At 42.5% G+C, this 25,334-nt stretch overlaps 1 protein-coding gene across 3 annotated transcripts; it reads left to right on the forward strand.

The window, feature by feature from the left end:
• The first annotated feature begins 546 nt into the window (after positions 1-546).
• Positions 547-21,155, forward strand: SLC35C1 (solute carrier family 35 member C1). 3 transcript variants are annotated; one of them, XM_030200830.1, is made up of 4 exons: positions 8,729-8,765; positions 11,033-11,571; positions 19,181-19,751; positions 19,796-21,155. In XM_030200830.1, the coding sequence occupies exons 1-3, from the start codon at positions 8,761-8,763 to the stop codon at positions 19,738-19,740; spliced, it is 1,104 nt and encodes a 367-aa protein (XP_030056690.1). In that variant the 5' UTR covers positions 8,729-8,760; the 3' UTR covers positions 19,741-19,751; positions 19,796-21,155. The 3 variants fall into 3 exon arrangements, with proteins under 3 accessions (XP_030056691.1, XP_030056690.1, XP_030056689.1); XM_030200831.1 differs by lacking the exon at positions 8,729-8,765 and adding an exon at positions 547-620 and having other exon boundaries at positions 19,181-21,155; XM_030200829.1 differs by having other exon boundaries at positions 19,181-21,155.
• The last annotated feature ends 4,179 nt before the right edge of the window (positions 21,156-25,334 follow it).

Here is a 25,334-nt window from a genome sequence, read left to right on the forward strand (position 1 = left end):
AAAAACCACAGAAAGGCAGTACAAATAAGTACCTGTATACAATATGTAAGCCGCATTGAGCCTGCCATGAGTGGGAAAGCGCGGGGTACAAATGTAATAAAAAAAAATATATCCTCCCATTTCCCTTCCCTTTCCTGCCCAGTTAAATCACTGACTATTGACGCTTTAGTGGCCACAGATATTTTGGTACCTGTGCTTTGGATTAACCCTCTGTTGCCTGCCACATTGAGCCTGCCATGAGTGGGAAATCGTGGGGTACAAATGTAACAAAAAAAAAAAAAAAATTAGGTCACATCCTCCTCAGAATCCTATGGGGTTAATCAGGTCTTAATTTCCTCAGACATTCATAAACCCAGCATATATCTGGCAAGCACTCTCCTAACAGAAATATCCAGTCCGGTGCACCTGTGTCTAAGCCTAGGTTTGCCCCAAGCCTGGCCAGCTCTCTTTTGTAATCTAACAGGGTCGAGCTGAGGGAGTGTTCTGCAACTAGAGACAGGCTTTCAGGAACTTGTTTGTCAGCTTGCTATAAAGGCTCACCAGGAAGTGATCACTCATAAGTCTCAGAAATCAGCTTCAGTTTGGTTTAGGAGAAGCCGCACCTGTAGGCAAAGGGGCAGGTAAGTCTGTGGGCTCAGACTTAATTCTGGCTGACCGGACAGATTTTGCTGATTTCTATATTTGCCACTGGGTTAAGTGGGGTAGGGAGGGGCTGCATTGAGAAAAGGGGCTTTCTTTTCCCAGGCTTTTCACATAAAAAAAATTTTTTTCAGAGGATCACTGGCCACAGGATTTCTATCTCCTGGGATGTGGAGCACAGAGTCTATTCAGTGGGTGCCCACCCATGTGGGAACAGACCAGGGCCGCCAAGAGACAAAAGTAGGTCTGGGGCAAACAGTCTTAGACAGGGTCCCCCACTCCCCTATCCCGCCACACCATCAGTCAGAAAATGCAGAGGTATAGCCAGCAGCAGCCCATTGGGGGAGGGGGAACTCTGGGTACCGATTACTTTTTGCTCTCTCCCCAACTCCATTCCCACCCCACCCCCATTAAAAATGTTACCTTTGCTGGCAGGGATGCCCAAGCCCAGCCAGCTGGACGCGTTTTGTTTATCTGGATTTTCAAAAGGCGTTTGATAAGGTACCTCATGAAAGGCTACAGAGGAAATTAGAGGGTCATGGGATAGGAGGAAATGTCCTATTGTGGATTAAAAACTGGTTGAAGGATAGGAAACAGAGAGTGGGGTTAAATGGGAAGTATTCACAATGGAGAAGGGTAGTTAGTGGGGTTCCTCAGGGGTCAGTGCTAGGACCACTGCTTTTTAAAATATTTATAAATGATTTAGAGATGGGAGTAACCAGCGAGGTAATTAAATTTGCTGATGACACAAAGTTATTCAAAGTCGTTAACTCGCGAGAGGATTGTGAAAAATTACAGAAGTACCTTACGAGACTGGGAGACTGGGCGGCTAAATGGCAGATGATGTTTAATGTGAACAAGTGCAAGGTGATGCATGTGGGAAAAAAGAACCCAAATTATAGCTACGTCATGCAAGGTTCCACGTTAGGAGTTACGGACCAAGAAAGGGATCTGGGTGTCATCGATAGTGCACTGAAACCTTCTGCTCAGTGTGCTTCTGCGACTAGGAAAGCGAATAGAATGTTGGGTATTATTAGGAAAGGTATGGAAAACAGGTGTGAGGATGTTATAATGCCATTGTATCGCTCCATGGTGCGACTGCACCTTGAGTATTGTGTTGAATTCTGGTCACCGCATCTCAAGAAAGATATAGTAGAACTGGAAAAGGTGCAACGAACGGTGACAAAAATGATAGCAGAGATGGGACGACTTCCCTATGAAGAAAGACTAAGGAGGCTAGGGCTTTTCAGTTTGGAGAAGAGACGGCTGAGGGGAGACATGATAGAGGTATATAAAATAATGAGTGGAACAGGTGGATGTGAAGCGTCTGTTCACGCTTTCCAAAAATACTAGGACTAGGGGGCATGCAATGAAACTACAGTGTAGTAAATTTTTTAACAAATATGGCAAAATGTTTCTTCACCCAAAGCATAATTAAACTCTGGAATTCGTTGCCAGAGAACGTAGTGAAGGAGGTTAGCTTGGCAGAGTTTAAAAAGGGGTTGGACGGTTTCCTAAAGGACACGTCCATAGACCGCTACTAAATGGTCTTGGGAAAAATCCACAATTTCGGGAATAACTTGTATTAAATGTTTGTACATTTGGGTAGCTTGCCAGGTGCCCTTGACCTGGATTGGCCTGCTGTCGGGGACAGGATGCTGGGCTCGATGGACCTTTGGTCTTTTTCCAGTATGGCATTACTTATGTACTTATGTTGATTTATCCTTTGCAGCTTGGGTAGTGGAGATTTAGATATGTTCGTGTTGATCCGGATGTGTTTCTGGTTGGTAGGTCTATGAGGTTTGTCATGTATCCTGGGTCTTCGCCGAAGATAATTTTATGAACCAGGGTGCAGATTTTGAAAGCAATACGTTCTTTAATTGGGAGCCAGTACAGTTTTTCAAGGAGGGGTTTGCGCTTTCAAATCGCGTTTTTCCAAATATAAGCCTGGCTGCCGTGTTTTGAGCGGTCTGAAGTTTCTTTAAGTTTGTTCTTTGCATCCTGCATAAATTCCATTGCAGTAGTCTACGTGGCTTAGTACCATTGATTGTATCAAGTTGCGAAATACTTCCCTCGGGAAGAATGGTTTCAAGCGTTTGAGTTTCCACATTGAGTGAAACATTTTCTTTGTTGTGGATTTCACTTGGCTCTCTAGTGTGAGGTTACGGTCCATTGTAACGCCGAGAATTTTCAGGCTGTCTGCGATAGGGAGGGTGCAGTCTGGGGTGTTTATACTTGTGGGGTTGTCCACACTGTATTGGGATGAGAGGATGAGACAGTGTGTTTTCTCTGTATTGAGTTTTAGCTGAAATGCATTTGCCCATGAGTCCATGATGTTCAAGCTGAGCTTGATTTCGTTGGTGATTTCTGTCAGTTCATGTTTGTAAGGAATGTATATTGTGACATTGTCTGCATAGGTGAAAGGATTAAGGCCTTGGCTGGATAAGGACTTGGCTAGTGAGGTCATTATTAGGTTGAAGAGGATCGGTGATAGTGGTGATCCTTGAGGTACTCCACAGTCTGCTTTCCACGGTGATGATATGTTGGAATTTGATTTCACTTGATATGTTCTAGTGGTTAGGAAACCCTTGATCCAACTAAGTATATTTCCACCAATCCCAAAGTAATCTAGTTTAACATATTAATGGAACATAACCACAAAGACATGGTATGGTCACATTTTCAATATAATACTAGAGCCCAGCTAAAGAACAGGTTATTTTGAGTTAGTCTGCACTGGACCAAACTTGCTTTCCTTGTGTCATTACCATCCAGTTGGATAGGCAGTGCCTTGGACTTACCAATAAGAAACAAAGTCAGATCATCAAGATCCTACCTAAACCTACACTACCCAAATTGCAAAGGACTGAAATACAAAACAACTTACGCAGCCAGCTTCTCCTATATAAGCACACAACTATGGAATGGGCTCCCAAAAGCTGTGAAAACAATCCACGACCACTTGAACTTCAGGAAATCACTAAAAACCAACCTCTTCAAAAAGGCCTACCCCAATGACCCCACATAACCCTCTTCACCTACCAACACAGCATGACTATGATCGAACAGGACAACACGCAATCTTCATCCATTCTGACCCTCCACTTATACCTCATACGATCACTATACAACTTTGTATTTGTTATCCACCGACTGGGCAAATGCCTCTGACAGTACTATGTAAGCCACATTGAGCCTGCAAATAGGTGGGAAAATGTGGGGTACAAATGCAACAAATTAATTAATTAATTAAAAGATAGAGGATAAAGGATTTTTTAAAATTGACATTTATATCCCACATTATCCCAAGCAATCTTGGGTTCAATGTGGCTTACATTTGAAAATACAGTGAAACAGAATAATAAAATTCAGTAACATCATGGGAGCAAGTCAATGGATATGTCTGAAACATTTAACGAAGATGAGATTTACCATATATACCCAGCTGGGCATTAAAAGTCTGTCCTTTAATGATGTTGCATGTTCAGAAATCATAGCCATAAGTACTACTACTAGACTTACGCAGCGCTGTACAAATTAACATGAAAAGACAGTCCCTGCTCAACAGAGCTTACAATCTAAATTGGACAGACGAACAGACAGTTAGGACCCGATTTTATTTATTTATTTTATTTATTGACAGTTATTCAAATATTATCACATGCACACACCAGAACAGGCATCCATACACACATTGCAAAAGTAAATAATTCCTCTCATTGGCTCCCACTCTCTTATTGTATCATCTATACAATCTTGCTTCTTGTCTTTAACATACGCTCCACAGGAGATCCATTGTTTCTTACCTGTTTACTCTCTTAATACATCCCAACACAATGTCTCCACTCCACCACGCAGCACTGTTTGATTGCTCCTATGGTTAAAGCCATTACTCATGCTAGGATTTGACATTCTGTATTTTCAGTACAGGCCCAGGGTTCTGGAACCAGCTTCCGGAGCATCTCAGATCTCAAACTTCACTGGAGCAGTTTAAGGCAGACCTCAAAAAACTCATATCTTCCTTCCTCTCCCAGTTATTATCTCATCCGTAACTTCTTGCACCATGGGTTTGGAAATTACTCTCTCACCTGATGTGTTTCCCTTTTTCCCTCTTTCTTATCATGATTATTGTAGTTCTCCCCCTTACCCATCTACTCTGTATTGTCCTTTCTTTTTCTCTTTCATCTATTATTAGTCTGTAAGCCATTTAGCTGGCATTGTTGATAAGCGGTGTAGTAAGTCTACAATAAACTTGAAACAACTATAGCATAACAGTTTATTCCAAATTGTTTAACCATCCTTAGGTTTCGCCTTTGGGTTTAACAAGCAATACCATGTACATGTAAGTTCTGAATAAACAAATTAAAACAAAGTTTAAAGCAAATGCCCATAATATGTAATACTTGATAGCAATAGAGCTGGGTGGATGAGAGACAGAGAGAGAGATGAATGGCAGATAAGAGAGTGACAAAGCAGTAGAATTTTATGATTTATAGTGGGGTAGAAAGCCCAGATCTTCATTAAGTCCTGTCTGGTGGGTGTCAAAATGTTTCATCATTTTTACTTCAATGGTCTTATGTCCCTGGATTGTCTTAAAATTTAATGTTGGTGTTCTTCCTATAAGCTAATTGATGCAATGGTCTTGTTTTGTAAAGTGCTGTCCCACAGAGGTGGCATCCTGGTTGGCATTGGAGTGTTTAATATTGTGTCTGTATAAATTGAACAGTGTATTTAGCATCTGGCTTGTTCTCCAATATAGCACCCTTCTTCACACTTTTTACATTGAATGATGTACACCACATTGGAGGATGAGCATGTGAATGATCCCCTTATTCTGAATGTTCTGAAGGAATCAGTCAGGATTTTATTTATGTATTTATTTGTTACATTTGTATCCAAGTAACAAAACAAATAGGGATCACTTCGCTGGATTATAAATCATAACAACCAGAATATAGCGGGTATTACATATCGATTGTGAATAAGTGACAGAGGGGGAGAGGTCCTCTCCCCCTCTGTCACTTATTCACAATCAATATGTAATACCCGCTGTATTCTGGTTGTTACATTTGTATCCCACATTTTCCCACCTATTTGCAGGCTCAATGTGGCTTACATAGTACCGTAATGGTGATCGCCAATTCCGGTATGAACAAATACAAAGTGATGTTGTGCAAGAATAAAAATCATGTGTAACAGACACATTAGGGAATCATAGGGAGGAAGAGTTAAGTTATGCCCAGTACGATCTTTGGTTTCATTGTGTTGCAGGGTTCAGGCATTTAAGTTGGATCGGAAGGGTATGCCTATTTGAACAGGTTCATTTTTAGTGATTTCCGGAAGTTTAGGTGGTCATACGTTATTTTCACGGCGTTTGGTAATGTGTTCCATAGTTGTGTGCTTATATAGGAGAAGCTGGATGCATAAGTTGATTTGTATTTGAGTCCTTTGCAGCTTGGGTAGTGGAGATTTAGGTATGTTCGTGTTGATCTTGTTATGTTTCTGGTTGGTAGATCAATGAGGTATGTCATGTATCCCGGGGCTTCGCCGTAGATAATTTTATGAACCATGGTGCAGATTTTGAACGCAATACGTTCTTTGATTGGAAGCCAGTGCAGTTTTTCTCGTAGGGGTTTGGCATTTTCGAATGGCGTTTTTCCAAATATGTCTGGCTGCCGTGTTTTGGATAGTCTCTTTGGTCAGAGCAGATATGGTGGTATCACGTGGCTTGGCTGTGTAGAATGGAGTTTTTGGATGTGAAGTGTGGAAGCTAGAGTTATGGAGATAACTGCATCTGTCTGTAGGTTTCTTGTATATCAATGTTTGTATGTAGCCATTGCCAATGGAAACTGTGGTGTCTAGAATGTTGACTTTTTCTGGGGAGTAGTCAATTTTCAATTTTATTATAGGATGGTATGTATTGAAGGAACTGTAAAATTGTTTGAGAGTCTCTTCTCCCTCAGTCCAAATTATGAAAATGTTATCAATATACTGTTAGTATTTCTAAACAAACTAAAAGGGTTTAGTTTGATATGTATTTTCTAAACAAACATCAAGCAGCTACCACTGGATACTCTTCTGGTCACAATGAATGTAGAAGCACTGTACAGAAATATTCCCCATGCAAATGGCATAGCTCTTCATGGCAGAACTGGAAGAGAGATTTTTAAATACATATCAGACTGAACCCTTAAAATACTACTGGTATATTGGTACATTTTCATGATTTGGACTGAGGGAAAAGAGACTCTCAAATAATTTTACAGTTTCTTCAAAATACATACCATCCTACAACAAAATTGAAAATTGACTACTCCCCAGAAAAAGTCAACTTTCTAGACAACACAGTTTCCATCAGCAATGGCTACATACAGACATCGATATACAAGAAACCTACAGACAGATGCAGTAACTCTAGCTTCCACCCTTCACATATTAAAAAATCCATTTTACACAGCCAAGCCACGTGATACCATTGTATCCGCTCTGACCAAAGAGACAGAGATAAACACCTCAAAATCCTGACTGATTCCTTCAAACAAAAAGGCTACAACCCCAAAATGATCTCCAAGAATATTGCTTCTTCCCTTAAAATACCTAGAGAAAACCTACTACAGTACAAAGAGAAGAAAGCTACAGAAAGAAACCGTCTTGTAGTGACATACAAACCAGAGCTAGAAAAATTGAGAAGAATCATAAAAGATCTACAGCCACTACTCCAGCAGGATGAATTACTGAGAGAGAGATTCCCAGCCCCACCAGTGCTGACCTTCAGACTGTCACCTAATTTGAAACAGAAATTAGTGAAAAGCAAACTCAAAACATTCAGAATAAGGGGATCATTCACATGCTCATTCTCCAATGTGGTATATATCATTCAATGTAAAAAGTGTGAAGAAGGGTGCTATATTGAAGAACAAGCCAGATGCTGATGACACTGCTCATTTTATACAGACACAATATTAAACACTCCAGTGCCAACCAGGATGCCACCTCTGTGGGACAGCACTTTACAAAAACAGAACATTGCATCAATGATCTTATGGTGAGAACACTAAAATTAAATTTTAAGACAATCCAGGAATGTAAGATCATTGAAGTCAAAATGATGAAATATTTTGACACCCACCAGACAGGACTTAAGAAAGATCTGGTCTTTGTATCCCACTATAAACCATAAAATTCTACTGCTTTGTCATTGTCACTCTCTTATCTGCCATACATCTCTCTCTGTTTCTCATCCACCCAGCTCTCCCTGTTTCTCACCTAACCTACCCCTCCCTTTTCCTGTGAGGCTGTCATTGGAATGCCTCTGTGTTTCACTTTATGTTCTGATATTTGTCAACATTTGATTATTTCTGATCTGAAGGGTTACCTTCAAAAGCTAATCAAACGATGCATTAAGTTAGTTCAATAGAAAAGGTATCATCTTATTTTCTTTTCCATGTTTTGATTTCTATTTACTACTGATAAATAGAATCTCTGAATTTTTAGCACATGATTCTCATAACATTATGCAGAGATGCCATGATATCCAGTTCCAGGCTGGAGATTTGAGACCAGTCCTGGATTTCTAACCACCCATGTTGCATTTTGGAACTTGCAGCACTGATTTCAGTTAGGAAGATCAGGCAGTACAAATCCCACATTGCTTTGGAATGTAAGTTCTAAACCAGGACTGACCAAAATCTCCAGCCTGTAACTGGGTAACTTGGCAACTTGGCATCTCTGCACGAATACAACGCCTGCTACGGTGTTAGAGAGTCCCTATAAACGGCCCCTCCAACTGTCACACTGATTACGATTTAGAACAAATTAGTATTTTAACTGATTAAATCGATACTTCCTCTGTTTACATATGCATGCTGCACAAGACGGCATGTTTGAAAATATAAGTGAGATCGAATAAAAATGCTACCAACAATAAAGAACGACAACACCAGTGCAGCAGCATTGAGTGTACGGGGATGACGGCTGCGATGCAGACGCTGACGCGGGGTCCAGCTGAGGCGGCTTCAACGTTTAGACGTCATGCCGCCTGCTGTTCTCAATCTAGCCTCGTGACGTCAGGGTGGGAGTGGAGCAGGAAGTGGAATGCTATGCTGCTGCTGATGGCTGGGAATGAGGTCTGTCTTCTGTATTACCCCGTTTATCAGGTTATTGGGGGCAAGCAGGGTTAACTGCTGAGTCCGGACCTGGCTTCACTGCACCTCGGGGCAAATGGAGGATCTCGTCCTTATTGTTAATTTGTACAGCGCTGCGTAACCCTAGTAGCGCTCTAGAAATGTTAAGTAGTAGTAGTAGTATCTCCCAGATCGGCTGCTTTCCGTTTCAGTGAGATCCGTAACTATTTTTGTTTTGAGTGCACCCACTTTGCTTTCATTATTTAGGAAATCAACAAACTATAATGGTACTGAAAGGAATGCAGACCCCTCCCCCTTCTGTTAATTATTGTTTGTGTGGGTATTAAAGGCCATTTACAGTTATTTCTCGGTGACATCCTAAATTTAAAGGCAAGGTTGTAGCTTTGAGAACCTGCATAAACAAGACATAGATACTGTATACTGCCTGTGTGATATTTACCTTAAGCATAAGGTAAGAGGCAGGAAAAGATGATTAGAAAAAAAGTGTTGTGGATAAGATTTGGGAGACCAGAATTAAGCCTTCTTACTTTGGTATTGATACTATACGAGGGCCACCTCTACCAAAGTGGTTTTCCTGTTTTGTGCCTATGGGGGAAATGCTGACTTCATCTGGGACTTAAACTAGTTGAATTAATGCAGCTTTTTGGGCCTCAGGCAATAAGCTGTGTGCAAAGCCTAACACGAGTTAACTTAGCTTTTGTGCTCAAGTTTGTGGGTGTCCCATATTAAAGCAAGTTTTGCACATGAGCTGTCTAGATTTGCACAACATCAGCACACAGCTCATTTGAGTTCTATGGTGATGAAGGCTGATGTAGAGAAATGTACAGAAGCCCCAAAGGCTTAACACAGGTTTCCTAACACTGGGGCATTAACTTAAGAAGGAATACCATAGAAGGATAATGTGCTCAAGGATAGCCCTGGGGTATTGGACACCCTAGGTGATCCATCAGTCATGTATCCCCTCTGCCTCGCCCCACCCTGTCTGTAGTCCAGCATCTCCCCTCCCCTTCCCAACTCCCTAAGCCTCCACCTTCTCTCTTCTTCCCTGCCACCATAGGAGCTAAAAAAAAACAAAAACAGGGTTTAGGAGGGGTCAGCAGTGCAGCATCAACACAGCAACCAGACAAACAGGGAAGCCCTTTAAAAGCTGCTGTGAGTGCTGGGCCTATCAGTATCCCAGTGCACCCACTCAAAGCGTGCCATGTCCTGTCCCTTCCCATATGCTGTGGAGGAGGTAAGATGTAACAGGCCTTGATTGCGAATGCATGCACTGGGGAGCTGAAAGGTGGCTTTTAAAGGGCCTTTCTCCCCCCCCCCCCCCCCTCCTTTAGCTTGCAGCCCTAGGCAAGATACCCAGTCTGCCTAGTGGTAGGGCCAAACACTGCTTGCTGTTCTGAAGTCAGCATCTTTTTTTAATGAATGGGTAAAAAAAAAAAATGGCAGGGATGTGGAGCTGAGAGGGAGATGTGCTGAGAAATGCACCAGATCCACTTTAAAAAAAAATGAGAATAATGTGCCAATGTAGCTGGGGTCTCTTTTCTACTGCTGCTGAAAAGGACTTTGTAGTTCAGCATTTAAAACAATTCCATGTAGATCCAGAAGATCCACTGGATCTTCTTTTAAAAAAATGATTTGCTGGTGCTGCTGTGCTTGGTTGTCACTGCTGCTGAAGAGGGCTTTAACAATTCCACATTAAAAAGCATTCATAGCATTTCAAGCAATTTCCAAGCAGATCCAGAGGATTCATGCATCTTATTCCAATTCTGACTGATACTTTTAAAATAATGTTGATAATTGAACTGATCTTCTTGGGCTCTGTTCAGAATTGCAAACTATTTTGTTCAGTATTTTAAGATAGGGATCCAGAAGGTTCCAGCATCTTCTTTAAGATGGTGTGACTTTGATCTGACAGATATGGATGATCTAGGTTTGGCCCACTCCCTCTCCCAGGTCAGAATCAAAGTAATGGCTTGTTTGGCTCCCTGAGCATGGATTGAAAGGTAGTGAATTGAGGTTGATCTGGCTGTCCTTGGGGAGGGAAAATGGATGGTTAATTAAAGTTGGTCTGGTTTTCTTCCTGGAGTGGGAGAGGACTTTGTATTTTGGGAACTGTGTAATACTTTTTATGTGTGTTGTTTTTGTTCTGCACCTTCTCATTCATTTTTAGATGGATTGACTTTAGGAAATATGCAGTTTGATTTTAGGACTTTGAGTTTGTAACCTGTTTCTGTTTTGCTTTCATTTACTAGTCCTTTAAATCTAAAGCGTTCACGAATCCTTCAGATGGCATTGATGGGGTCCAGCTCCAGCCTGGATGGGCAGGGAGAGGAGAAGACTGCGCAGGAACTCTTTTTAACCAGAGCTGTCAAGATTGTCGTGGTGGTATCTCTCTATTGGTTCGTCTCTATAACCATGGTCTTTCTGAACCATTACCTGCTGGATAGCCCTTCCCTGAATCTTGATGCCCCACTGTTTGTCACCTTCTACCAGTGTGTCGTCACTGTGCTGTTGTGTAAAGGGCTTGGCTTGCTTGCCAGTTTCTTCCCTGCAAGCTCCATGGACTTCCCCTCTCTCCGCTTTGACCTCAAGGTGCTGCGCAGCATCCTGCCCCTCTCTCTCGTCTTCATCGGTATGATCACCTTCAATAACTTGTGCCTCAAGTTCATTGGAGTGGCATTTTACACCGTGGGCCGCTGTCTCAGCACCATTTTCAATGTTATCATCTCCTTCCTGCTGCTGAAGCAGACCACCTCCTTGTATGCTCTCCTCTCCTGTGGGATCATTTTGGGTAAGTGCAGTAATGGGGAAGGGGCTCAAGTCAAGGCTCAAGAGCAAAATGTGACTCTTTTTTTTCTGAGGCTCCTATGCTTGTTGTGATACAAGGTGCTCTGAGGGTAAGAGCACAGTGAGACTTAGTCCACATTATTGAAACAAACAATAAAGGTGTTAGTACTTCATATGAGGTTGGACGGTTTGGGTTTTTTTTTTTTTTTAATAAACAGTTTTCCAGGGAGATAAACATGAGAGGTATTGTTTTCATTGCCCTTCCTATGGGGGTCTAGAGGTATCAAGATTGTAGGCCTCAGCCCTGGAGGTTTTCTTTCCATTTTTGCTGACTTAGACTTTGGGATTTGGGGGATGAGAGTTGTTTGGGAGCAGGGAATGTTTTTTCTTTGGTTTTCTAAGGTTGTTGTATTTACTTCATGTGTTGTGTTACCTTTCACGAAGTCATCAATAAAAATTGTTAAAATCTAAACAGTTTTCCATAGACAGAGGACCAGATTCAGTAAATGGTGCCCAAACTTAGACATCATTTTGATCCCCGCCCAGTTAAGCACTGTTGAATATCGGCACTAACCAGCCATGTTGCAAGGGGGCAGAGCTGAGGAGGATCAGGGAGTTATGCCAGTGCTGGGGCCCACATAGCTAACTGATGGGCCAATGATGCATCAGGAAGGGTGGGATACCAACATTTTGAGAAGAGGAGGGAGGGGAATGCTAGCCCCTCCCTCCTCCAACCACTACTACAGAGAGTTAGGCTGCTGGGGGGAGGGAGGGAGGGCGGGCTAGCAAGATAGCGATCCCACTGGACCGCCAGGCCTTTTTGTTCAATTTAGGGGGTGGGAGGGGGGAAGGTAGCAGTCCCACTGGACCACCAGAGTTTTAGTGTCTTGTGTTTGGGGGGGGAAGGGGGGCTTAGATTGACTTCTCCTGGACCTGTCAAACCTCTTCTGCTTTTGACAGCCCAGACCTGTCAAAGAACTTCTGTGGGAGGATTGTGTCTTCGGCGCATGCCCAGGCCCAGTCCTCCCGCAGAGGTACCCCTATGATCAGAGCTAATAGTGCACATAAATTTGCATGCTATTAGCTTTGATCATAGGGGAGTTATAGCCCTGTGCTGTTCTGGCACTATTTTCAGAGCACTGTTTGGAACAATGCAGGGCTTCTGATCATCGGCACCTGAATATATAGGACCACATAAATAGCTGTCTTAACTTTGCCCGGTTAGCTGTGCTGCTGCTGGCACTGACCCGGGTTGTGATCTTAAGCTGCTTCTCCCACTCCCTGGGCCTACCTTAAGCCTAGTGGTCAAGGGCAGGAGTGAACATCTAGCAATAATGCCACATTATTACCTCTAGGGGTCTGGCTCTAGGGGTGGTACCTTGAGACTGTGCTAGAGGTTGTGGCTCAACAGGAGCTGCAAGAGACAGGGGCAAATGTGGTTTGCTTCTGCCCCAATTACCACTAGATCACCAGCCTTATTAAGGAATGCTGGGGGGGGGGGGCTGCTGCGGCTTGGCGAAGAGCTAGGACTGGGGATTGAACTATGAGAGGCAGGAGGGAAGAACTGTGAACCCCAATTATATGGGTCCCAGCTGAATATTGGCCAGACCTGCATAAATTCTGGCGGACAGAAGTCCAGTGATGCCCAGATATGGCCCGGCCTTGAAAATACAGGGCTGATTTAGCCAGCAACGGTCAGTTTCAAAACAAATGCTGACTGCCACCAGCTAAATATTGACCGGTACAGGTTTCTTTTCCCATTTTGTGTCTCTGTGAACAAGATATCTAGTTACTGCTAGGTGATGATAGAATTCAGTGCTCAAGATGATTATCTGTATAAAGATTTATTATCTAATGGTGTCAACTAACATCTCTAAAAATGGAAAGAGGCAGTTCACAAGAACAATAGAAGTGCCTTGAAACAAAGCTAGGGGGTTGTTTACTAAAGCTTAGCTTGAATTATCTGCAGCAGGGTGCGTAGGAATAAAATGGGCCCTGCTGCAGATAACTTGAACTAAGTGAATGGGGGGGGGGGGGGGGGGGGGGGGCTAGAGGCAAAACTCTTCTGTAGCTGCAAAGCAGCTCAAATATATTTGCACGTCACACACTCTCTTAACAAGAAAAGGGTGAATGTACAACCAGAAATAACTCGAAATAGGCATTTTCACATGCAAACTCTTGCATGTGAATGAACAAAGAGCCATTCCTCAAAGTACATTGTTATGAAGTAGAAGTTAGAATAAACAAAGCCACGTCTTCTATATCATTGTGCCTTCGCACAGCCTGCCAGATGCTCTTGGCTAGGTTTGGAGCTCTAAATATCGTCTTTCCCAAGAAGCATCGGTGCAGGATGTAGGCAGTTCCAAGAAGCTCAGCCTTCTGTATTTGGCAGATGGTGATTTTTGTCAATGTTCAGTTGTTGACCCAGGTTTTTCTATATTAGTACACTGCTCCCTTGGTATCATGCGGAACTTCAGAGCCATTATTAGTATCGCGTTATAAAGAAAGGCTTGTCAGTGATGGTTGATTGGACTGGGGTGCAGTACCTCTACATGTGATTCTGTATATAGCATACGAAGGGGTCTTTTTACTAAGGTGCGCTAAATGCTAAGGTACCCATAGGAATATGATGGACGTTTTAGTATTTAATGCACGCTAAATCCATTAGCGCGCCTTGGTAAAAGGATACTTAAATTAGTTTAATTTACGTGTATTTCTCGGACTAAAGTGCACCTTAAATCCTATCAAACCTTATTGATTTTAGTAGGAGTTTAAAAGTGGAAAGCCTCACTGAAGCTTTAAATAAATGATTATTTAAAGGGAAAAAATATTACACTGAACTTAAGTTGCAGTGCATATGAAACAGCTGAGAGTTATTTTAGTCTCAGAGGATCTTACATTTCCTGTAGTTTTGAAAGAAAACTACCTCTAACGTACCCTTTCTGCTTGAATAAGTGTGGGAGGGAAAGTGTAGGGATTAAAAATTATCCATTTCTTTACTTGGGATAGTTAGATAGGAAAATAATTGCATACCTAACTTTGGAGATTATTAATGACACAAAATTAGTTAGAATTTTTTTAGGGTTTTTGAGTTTCTTTGAAAATAGTGTAGTATGCCTGATTATATCATTTTGTACAGGGTAACCCCACTCCACCCTGCACCCAGCCATCATATAGATATTCGAAACGAATTTTTGATTTCTTCCCCCCCCCCCCCCCCCCCCCTCCACCACAGGAACTTCCGAGATATCCTATTTAACTTTCTTATGTCTTTACCCAGCATATGTAGTGGCAATACCTGCAATATGTAGAGCCATCTTGGGAATATAATCATTTGAAATAAATTGATTCTGCCTATTAAGGACAGAGGCAAATGGCTCCATCTCTCGAGAGACCGGCTGGTGTCCTGTAACAACTTTTCTATATTGATTTTATAAAGATTAGTAGTATCCATAGTCAAGCGCACTCCCAGGTATCTGAACGAGTCCTCCGCCCATTTTAACGGAAGTTGTCCTTGCCATTCTCTTAACGTGGTCTCCCTCCCTCTGCTCTTCAGACTTCTCTAGATTTAGCTTAAAACCTGAAAAATCGCCATACTCTGCCATACACTCTATGAGAGCTGGCAATGATGTCTCTGGATGGGTCACATGTGCTAATAAGTCATCAGCAAACGCTGCTATTTTAAAAGTTTCTGTGCCTATCCTAACTCCCTGTACATCGGGTGTTTGTTGAATATTTCTAATCAATGGATCTAATGTTAATACAAATAATAAAGGCGATAGTGGGCATCCCTGCCTAGTTCCCCGATGTATGAGGAAGGGAGGGGACAATATTCCATTCGCCCACACCTGGGCTTGTGGAAGATAGTATAATGCTCGAATTGCCTCCTGAAAAAACCCTGTTATACCATATGCGTCTAACGTTCCAAACAGAAAGTCCCATACCACCCTGTCGAATGCCTTTTCGGCATCGAAGCTGACCAGCACCGACGGTGTAGCTCGCTCCGACACCGCCTCCAACGTTACCAATATCTTTCTCACATTTTTTGTAATATTTCGACCCTGTACAAATCCCACCTGTGAGTCCTCAATAATGTCTGGCAGAATTCGCGATAAGCGATTTGCTAAAACTTTGGCAAATAGTTTAGCCTCATAATTGAGTAACGAAATTGGCCTATAAGATTCTGGTTTCTGTGTGTCCCGTCCAGGTTTTGGGAGCACAATGATCTGGGCTGTCCTCAGGGAGATGGGCATTTGTTTTTCTTGCACTATGGCATTAAACATTAATGTGATGGGTGCCACTACTTCATCCCTCAACATTTTATAGAATTCTCTTCTATACCCATCTGGGCCCGGGGCCTTCCCCAAAGGTCCCTGCTGCATAGCCCATGATACTTCGTCTTCCGTTATGGGAGCATTTAACATTTCTTGGCTCTTTGTATCTATTCTCGGAAGATTTTGTCCCTCCAGATACATTTCGCTATCCATCGGAGGTGGATCCGGGACAGCATACAGCTGCCTATAGTATTCTTGCAAAATTCTATTTATTTGGGCATCTTTATTTTCTAAAGTTCCACTAGATGAATATAGTGCGTTTATTTTATGGGGGCCGTGCCTAGGTTTTGCCAGCCTAGCCAACATCTTTCCACCTCTGTTAGCATATTTATATAATTGATATCTATAAGAAGCATAGTTGTGTTGGGCCCTACTATGAAGCCTGTCATTAAGGGTTTTATTTTTGCTCTTAATAACAAAACCTTGGCAGCTTTCTTAAATATAAATCCTGCACTGGAGTGTGTTAGGCTCTTTGTGGCATCCTTGCTAACTAGTGACTGATTATTGACACTTCCCATGTTTGTCTGCCATCAGTTAGAATATACCTGGGTTTTTCTGTAGTTCTGATGGGCCTGTCAAACTTCAGCGTTAGCACTTGCTTAGGACAGTGGAGCTGTCTTGTAACTGTCAATAAATCTTTGGCCATTTTATTGGTCATTCTCAGAAAAAGTACTTTCCATTTATCAAATATAAAGAATCCAAACTATTATCCCTTCAGTATTTCATGAGTCCATAGATTTGCCATCAGATCTGACATATCACAATTCTAATCCCTCTAGTCTCGAAGCAAAGCACACCGATGAGGCACAACTGACTGTAATGTTTAAACAAATTACCCAGGATAAATGAGGAGTGGACTCAGAACATGCTAAAGTAATGTGTGAGTGAAATCAGCCTTTATTGACAGGACCTGACACGGGCACCATGAGACAATCAAAATAACACATATTCTGGCACCAGTACAAAGCAATGGTGACATGTCAAAAGAACATAAGAGTAGCCATACTGGGTCAGACCAATGGTCCATCTAGCCCAGTATCCTATTTTTCAAACAGTTGCCAAGCCAGATCACAAGTACCTGGCAGAAACCCAAATCGTGGCAACACTCCATACTACAAACCCCAGGGCAAGCAGTTGCTTCCCATATCTGTCTCAATAGCAGACTATGGACTATTCCTCTAGGAATTTGTCCAAACCTTTTTTAAACTCAGATACACTAATCGCTGTTACTACCTCCTCAGGCAAAGAGTTCCAGAGCTTAACTATTCATTGAGTGAAAAGTATTTCCATGTAACTTCCTCGACTGGCCCCTAGTTTTTGTACTTTTGGAACGAGTAAAAAATCAATTTACTTCTACTTGTTCTACACCACTCAGGATTTTGTAGACCTCAATCACATCTCCCCTCATCCGACTCTTTTCCAAGCTGAAGAGCCCTAAGCTCTTTAGCCTTTCCTCATATGAGAGGAGTTCCATCCCCTTTATCATTTTAGTCGCTCTTGTTTGAATCTTTTCTAATTCCGCTATATCTTTTTTTTTTTGAGATCCGGCAACCAGAACTGAACGCAATACTCAAGGTGTGGACGCACCATGGAGCAATACAAAGGCATTATAGTATTTTCAGTCTTACTCACTTTCCTAATAATTCCTAGCAGCCTGTTTGCTTTTTTTCGCCGCCGCCGCCACACACTGAGCAGAAGATTTCAGCGTATTATCTACAACGACACCCAGATCTTTTTCTTGAGCACTGACCCCCAAGGTGGACCCTAGCATCAGGTAACTGTGATTCGGATTATTCTTGCCAATGGAGGAGTGGCCTAGTGGTTAGGGTGGTGGACTTTGGTCCTGGGGAACTGAGGAACTGAGTTTGATTCCCGGTACAGGCAGCTCCTTGTGACTCTGGGCAAGTCACTTCACCCTCCATTGCTCGCTGCATTGAGCCTGCCATGAGTGGGAAAGCGCGGGGTACAAATGTAACAAAAAAAAATGTGCATCACCTTGCATTTGTCCACATTAAATTTCATTGTAATAGATTTCTGCCATGGGCACCAACTGCTACCAGAACCTGTGTTATTTTGATTCTCATTTTTTTTCCTGCTTGTTTGAAGCCCAGTAATAGTCTGCTAAAACATTTAATAGGAGTGACCTGCTATGAGATAGCAGCTAATTGGAAAAGTAGCAGGTTGCTGGACATTAGAACTCTCTGCAGTAGATTGACCTACTTGCACTGCACGTGTAATCGTATGGATCAGAGGAGGGGACAGCTTGAGAAATGGAGGTGGTTTTGGACAGATATTGAGTGTGGAAGCAGAAAGTTAAGGGCAAACCTTTGCCTACTTAGAGCAGAGAGCAAGAGATCACTAGGATCTGACCATCCATTCATTCTTTCCAAGGGGCCCAAAAGAGGGAGGATGGGGGTTGAGGGGGTGAAGGATTAGAGAAGATGATGGTTGAAATGTCAAGCACAGGGTCTGTTGTGTAAAATGTTTTATGTACCTGAAAGTGTATTGACAGAATCCAGAAACATAATAATAAAAGTCTATGTGCTAAGTGGAGAGAGTAAACACTCTAGTATGGAAAGCAGCACTGAAATACCAAAACACAGGTGGAAGATGCCATGAAAAATAACTGCCATTTCATTGGATTATTTTTTGTCCAATTCCAGGCCAGTCCTGGATTTCTGACATCCCTATTCTGATGCATTATGGAACAAGCAGCACTGATTTCAGTGGGCAGGATCAGGGACTACAACTCCCACACTGCTTTGGGATGTAAGTTCAAAACCAGGACTGGCCAAAAAGTCTTCTACATGGACCTGGGTAATTTGGCAGTTGTGCTGGTTAGAGACTTAAAAGTCTATATCGGTGTTTACCAAGTCGGTCCTGGAGGTACCCACCTACCAGTCAGGTTTTCAGAATATTCCCAATGACTATGCATAAAAGATTTGCATACAATGGAGGCAGTGTATGCAAATCAATGTCTTGCATATTTATTATGGAAATCCTGAAAATCTGACTGGCAAGAGGGTATTTCAGAACTGACTTAGCAAACACTGGTCTATTCATTTCAGCAAGCTGTCAGCTTCTGCTGACAGGGCACATTCAGCACTCATATTGTCAAGGAGCAGTAATCTAGAGGTAACAAAGGATGTGCATTCAGTAGGCTGGGAAGATAGTTATGAACAGTTGTTTCTTTTGGAGTGCAGACATTAGCTCTTCAGAAATGTGTAACAGCAGGTCTAAAGTCTTTCTCTGCATCTTGCTTTTGTCTCTTCCCTGCAGGTGGTTTCTGGCTGGGGATAGATCAAGAGGGTGAAGAAGGCACACTTTCATGGATTAGCATCGTCTTTGGCGTATTGGCAAGTCTCTTTGTATCTCTCAATGCAATCTACACCAAGAAGTTTCTGCCGGTGGTGGATGGTAGTGTCTGGCGGTTGACGTTCTACAATAACCTGAATGCCTGCATTCTCTTTCTGCCCCTGATGTTGCTACTGGGAGAGCTGAAAACAGTCTATCAATTTGATAAACTAGGTACACTGCACTTCTGGGGCATGATGACCTTGGGGGGCATCTTTGGATTTGCTATTGGGTATGTGACTGGACTTCAGATCAAGTTCACCAGCCCTCTGAGCCACAACATCTCCGGAACGGCCAAGGCCTGTGCCCAGACTGTGCTGGCTGTTCTCTACTATGAGGAGGTGAAGAGCCTCCTCTGGTGGGCCAGCAACCTGATGGTACTGAGTGGCTCTTTCTCTTACACCTGGGTGAAGAGTCTGGAGATGAAAAAAGTGCAGGAGGAACACAACCCAAAAATGAATGAGAAAAGTGACCCTACGGTTTAAACCTTAATTGTTGGGCAAACATTGTTTTTGAGAGGGAGCCCAGAGGTTGGTGAGATGGGGGACCCTCATCTTCATTACATATCTTTAATTGGGAGCAAAACCTGACAACAGAGTTTTTATACAGAATATTTTATATGTAGATTTGAATGAGAAGAGCAAAGCCAGCTGTTCATGTACGTCTGTCTCCCTGTGCAGAGACTCTTGGAATGTGAAGAATAATTCATGCTAAAGATGCTGCTATTATAGCCAAAGGGGTTGAAAAAATGATTTTGGTGTAAGAGTGTTTGCCAGGAGACTGGAGTACTATCTGCTTTTCTCTCTTCCTGTTCCTGGGAGTGGTGAGGTGGCCTCTTGCACTTCCTAAAAGTGCCTAAAGTACTTAGTTTTCTGCCCCTTTCCCAGTAAGAACCCAGTGCTGTTTCTTGTTATATGCAGTCCCTAAGGAAACTTACAGCTGACTGAACAGTATACATGATGTAGGACTGAGCACCATGCCTCAGCGCTTCTGCCCCATCCTCCAAGCTGTCCGGTGGAAGCTACTGGTTGCCCTGTTCTATTGGTGTCTGTGCCAATAAATCCTAACTGCTTCTGTCCTGGGTTCACTTATGTATTGTTTAGGGAAATTAGAATGACGTCTGCTCCTCTGCAAAGCAGCCAAATGAGGAGTGGAATACCTGCCCATCCTAGTAATGACATCTGACGTTATAAATCCAGGAGGGGCTCTGGAAGAGCGATAGCATGTTGGTAAAGCTGGGAGTGGGTTCTCATAGTGCAGTAATAGGGGATTCTGCAGGGCTGGATTAAGGTGCATTGCTAGAGCTGTGCTTATGGTGTAGAATTGTGGGTGGTGGGAACTTTAGAATCTTGTCGAGTATGTTAAATGGGGTTCTCGGCCTGGCTTGGTGGCTCAGAGGCAGTAATGTGCCTGGGTTTGATTTCCAGCTCAGGTCTTCCATTTCCTTGGTTTGTATGGTGGGAAAGCTGTGAAGATGATGGTCAAAGCCCCTGTGAAGTGGGCGTCCCAATCATTGTGCTCTGATGGCACCTAGTGGCTGCCCTAGGGCTTAGGATGGCAGAGTTCACAAAGGACCTGGCGTATGGCCCTTTGCTAGGAACCATCACCACAATAGCTGTACTGAGTTGAGAAGGTAGTTGCAGATAGCTTTGGTCTGAATTGGGCTAGAAGCTCAAAAGGTACAGGATGGCACTGCTGGGTCAGAGAGAAAAATATATTCTTGGGTTGCGATACTGTATTGTCTCCGTGTGTCTGTGTCATGGACCTTCAAAAGACCCAAATTCTATATTCAAAGCGTTCAAGGGCTGGTTTGGCTCAGCACTCTGCAAACCACACACACAGGAGCTGATACTAGATTCAAGTTTTTGTACCTGGGGCAATGGCGGGTTAAGTGACTTGCCCAAGGTCACAAGGAACTGCAGTGGGAATCAAACCCAGGTTGCCAGGATCAAAGCCCGCCTCACTAACCATAAGGCCACTCCTCCCTCTTTCCCAATAAGGCAGTTTCTGCAATTAAAGGGTCCGAGTTGGATGACAGAAGGCATCTTTTTAGCGTTTGCCTCCCTTGATCCATTACGGAGTGTCTGCTGTGCTACTTGTACCCGCACAGTGCAGTTAGCTAGAGGACTATACCACTTCTCATATTAATGGACCTGGTCTGGGCTGCAGAAAATGCTGCTTGGGCACAGAAAACACCTTGAGTTTTTATGAAGAATTAATATCCCACCTGTTGCACATCCTTCAAGCCAGGCTGCAAGAGAGCAGCCTGCCTGGTATTACCTAGCAGTCCCTGTGTTAGTTGGCCTGGGTCAAGCCCTGCAGGCTAAATGTTAGTTATTAAACACTGAAATCTCTAGTAACATAGTTTACACAGAGAGATGAAAAGCGTAGTCCCTGTGGATCCTGGGATTGATTTTGTGTACAGTGGAAAAACCAGAATAAAAATAGTAATCTGTGTTATGCTACATTTGTCATACTCTGTATGTAATGGCCAGGCAAAAAGCCAGGTTTGTCATGAGTACATCATCTCAGCAGGGCTAGGAATTATTAGGAAAGGGATGGTAAATAAGACCAAGAATATTATGATGCAACCTCACCTTGAGTATTGCCTTCCATTCTGGTTGCTGTATCTCAAAAAAATATATAGCAGAATTAGAAAAGGTTCAAAGAAAAGCAACCAAAATGATAAAGGGGATGGAACTCCTCTCATATGAGGACAGGCTAAAGAGGTTAAGGCTCTTCAGCTTGTAAAAGAGATGTGGGGGGGGGGGGGGGGGGACAGAATATGAGGGAGATCTATAAAAACTTGAGTGATGTAGAACAGGTAAAAGTGAATCGATTTTTCACTCAAAAAAGTACAAAGACCAGAGGACACGCAATGAAATTACATGGACATACTTTTAAAACAAATAGAAGGAATATTTTTTCACTCGGAGAATAATTAAGCTCTGGAACTTGTTGCCAGATGATGTGGCAACAGCCGTTAGGAGGAAAAGTCCATAGTCTGCTATTGGGATAGACATGAGGAAGTCACTGCTTGCCCTGGGATTGGTAGCACGGAATGTTGCTACTGTTTGGGTTTCTACCGCGTACTTGTGACTTGGATTGGCCACTGTTGGCAACAGGATACTGGGCTGGATGGACCATTGGTCTGACCCAGTATGGCTATTCTAATGTTGCTCAATAGAGACCTATAAACTGTATATAAATCTAGAACCTGACATAGTAATGGACCTCTATTGTAAGCTAGACGTGGGACTCTTGTTCTGGATTCACTCTTTTTACATAGATCTTGCTGCAGTTAAATGTCTGCTTATAGGCATCCGGTGCTCCAAATGTGTTCTTTTCCTCGGCTACTCTATTTCTGCATAACCTCCAACTGAATGTCCCATGCGTGTTTTTTGTGTTTCAGTTCTGATTGTTCCAACCTATCTAAATTACAAAATTTGCATTCCTTTCTACATTCTTGTGTGCCCCAAAATGTCATACCTCTACCTACATCTATTTTCAAGTAATAATGGGGAGACAACATTACAGATATCAATATGATCAGATTTATTTTATTTATTGCATTTGCATCCCACATTTTTCCCACCTCTTTGCAGGCTCAATGTGGCTGACAATACATCATGAGTGATGGAAATATATTAGAAAATGGACATTTAGTGTTACAGAAAGATCTTGCGCGACACAATAAAGATAGAACGTAATATTTGAATAAACAAGCAGATATTGTTAGATTGTTCTGAATATAAGTGGAGGGTTTGTGTATATTCACATTGGTTGGTCTTTGTGGTATGCCTTGTTAAAGAGATGGGTCTTCAGTAGTTTTGAAAATTCGTTAGTTCGTAGATCATTTTTAAGTTGCGCGGCAGTGTGTTCCATAACCGTGTGCTCAAGTAGGTAAAGTTTGACGCGTACATTAATTTGTATTTTAGAACTTTGCAGTTAGGGAAGTGCAGATCAAGGAATTTGCGGGATGATCTTTTGGCATTCCTGGGTGGTAAGTCTATCAGGTCTGACATGTAGGCTGGTGCTTCTCCGTGAATGATTTTATGAACTAGGGAGCAGATTTTGAACGTGATTTTTGAACGTGAAGATAAACCTTGACGTGGGTAGAACCAAAGCTGACCAAGCTTAATACAATCCTGTGTTACTGTTATACACTCGTATCTCCAGCACTTTCAGCACCCCGCAAAAGCGGCAGGTCTCCTACAAGAGTTCTGGCGGTCTTCAGTGGTGCTCTGAAAGTGGTACAACAGTATAAGAAATTGTAAATACCCCCCTCTTGCTTCTAAAACGGAGCTAAACACTTCAGAAGAGACTGAAAGCCCATCTGGCAAAGGAAACACACTCCAGAATTTAGTTTTTCTCTTTTATAATAATGCTAAAATTTGTTGGAGTAAATAAATGATTGCAATAAAATGTATTTTATCCCAGTGTTACAGAAAATTGAATTCTTATTTATATAAGTCTAAATTTCAGTACAAGGAAAATAAAATCTCTCTCTGGTCTTTCTGTTTATTTCCCTGGAAGCTTAATGAATTTGACTGCTACAAGATATGCTTGTCAGATTACCAAAGCTTAATTTTGTTCAATCACTTAATGCCTTATATTTTCTCTCATACTTATGTGGTATTCTTCAACTCTGACCTCTAAGGTCACCTTCACATAATTCTGCTTCTTTGGTGTTTTTTCCCCAATTATCCATCATTTGCCTTTTGCAACACCAAATCTCCCTGAATATCTTAACACTCATATTTCCTTCACTGTAAGAGTGTCTCTGTATTAGTTCAGAGTCTGTTTGAAACAAACAGAGGCTTTAAAGTATATCTGTAGATCAAAGATAAGGGAATACGTTTTATATATACAAAGCTGGCTGATCTGCAAAACCAAACAGCTCTATACAAAACAGAAATTATCCCATTAACCGGTTGCAGAGGGAAGCTGTAGCTATCTCCATATTATCAGGAGCAGGCTGATTTGTCCCTCCCGCCCTCATGTAAGTAAGGTAAGATCAGGACTGCATCAGCCTGTGTCTTATAACTTGGAGCCGGCTGGCACCCACATTTATTGGAGGTAATCAGTTGCAAACAGTGTAGGGGACAGAGAACTGTACTTTTTGCTCAAGAAAGCCAAGACAAAAACCCTTCTGTTTACAGCTAGGTCCCAAGGATACAAGGAGATGCAGTAACTTGCCTTCGACCATAGTCGGTAGCAGAACACAGCTTGAATGTGTGTCCCTGACTGACTTCTTGCTGACTAAACTTGCTACAGGGCAGCCATTTTAGTGTGGGAAAGGTAAATGTTGAGTTCTTTCTGAGAGCAGTGAAATATCAATGTTTTGGTTTGGCTCTCTGAAAATGTTTGAGATTTCAGCACTGAACTGAATCACGTTTTTGAGTGGAAGAGAGGAGATGCCCCTCAAGAATAAAAGAACTATAAATTGGAGCTTTAATGAGGTCATTCCTACTTTCATTTGAAAGTGGAAATCTTAAAAATCTTCAAAAGTATGTTCCTTCCTCTCAGACATTGTGAGGGCTAAAATGGTACCAGTGAAGAAGCAGAAAAAAAGCAACAGGTGGTACATTTTTTTCCTATAATCTCTATATATAAAAGGCACCACCAATGTTCTAAATGAAGTCTCCAGCCGGAAGTGTGAAGGGGGAGAGATATCCGGTTTCCCAATGAGTGCCTGCCCCGCCCTCGCTCTCTCTGTAACACAAACAGTGAAGGAAAACACAGCAAAGCACGAAATCAAATCGCTCTCTCTGTAACAGTGAAGGACTCAGAGGGGGGAGGGGAGAGAGGGCAGAAGCCCTCACTATCTCTGTAACACAAACACAACAGGAAACTTACCACTGAAGGACTCGACTCCGAGGGGGGAGGGGACAGAGAGCACAGGGGAAGGGAGAGAGGGCAGGGACACAGAAGAAAACCTTGCTAGCCCCCGTTTCATTTGCATCAGAAACGGGGCTTTTTTACTAGTTATTTCATAAATCAAGAAACGTTTGGCCATAAGTTAGCAGAAATTAAACCTGTTTGAATTTCTTCTGAGAAAGTACACCTGTTTGGCTTA

This window comes from Microcaecilia unicolor, chromosome 4 (assembly GCF_901765095.1).
Source record: "Microcaecilia unicolor chromosome 4, aMicUni1.1, whole genome shotgun sequence".
NCBI classification, from domain to species: Eukaryota; Metazoa; Chordata; class Amphibia; order Gymnophiona; family Siphonopidae; genus Microcaecilia; species Microcaecilia unicolor.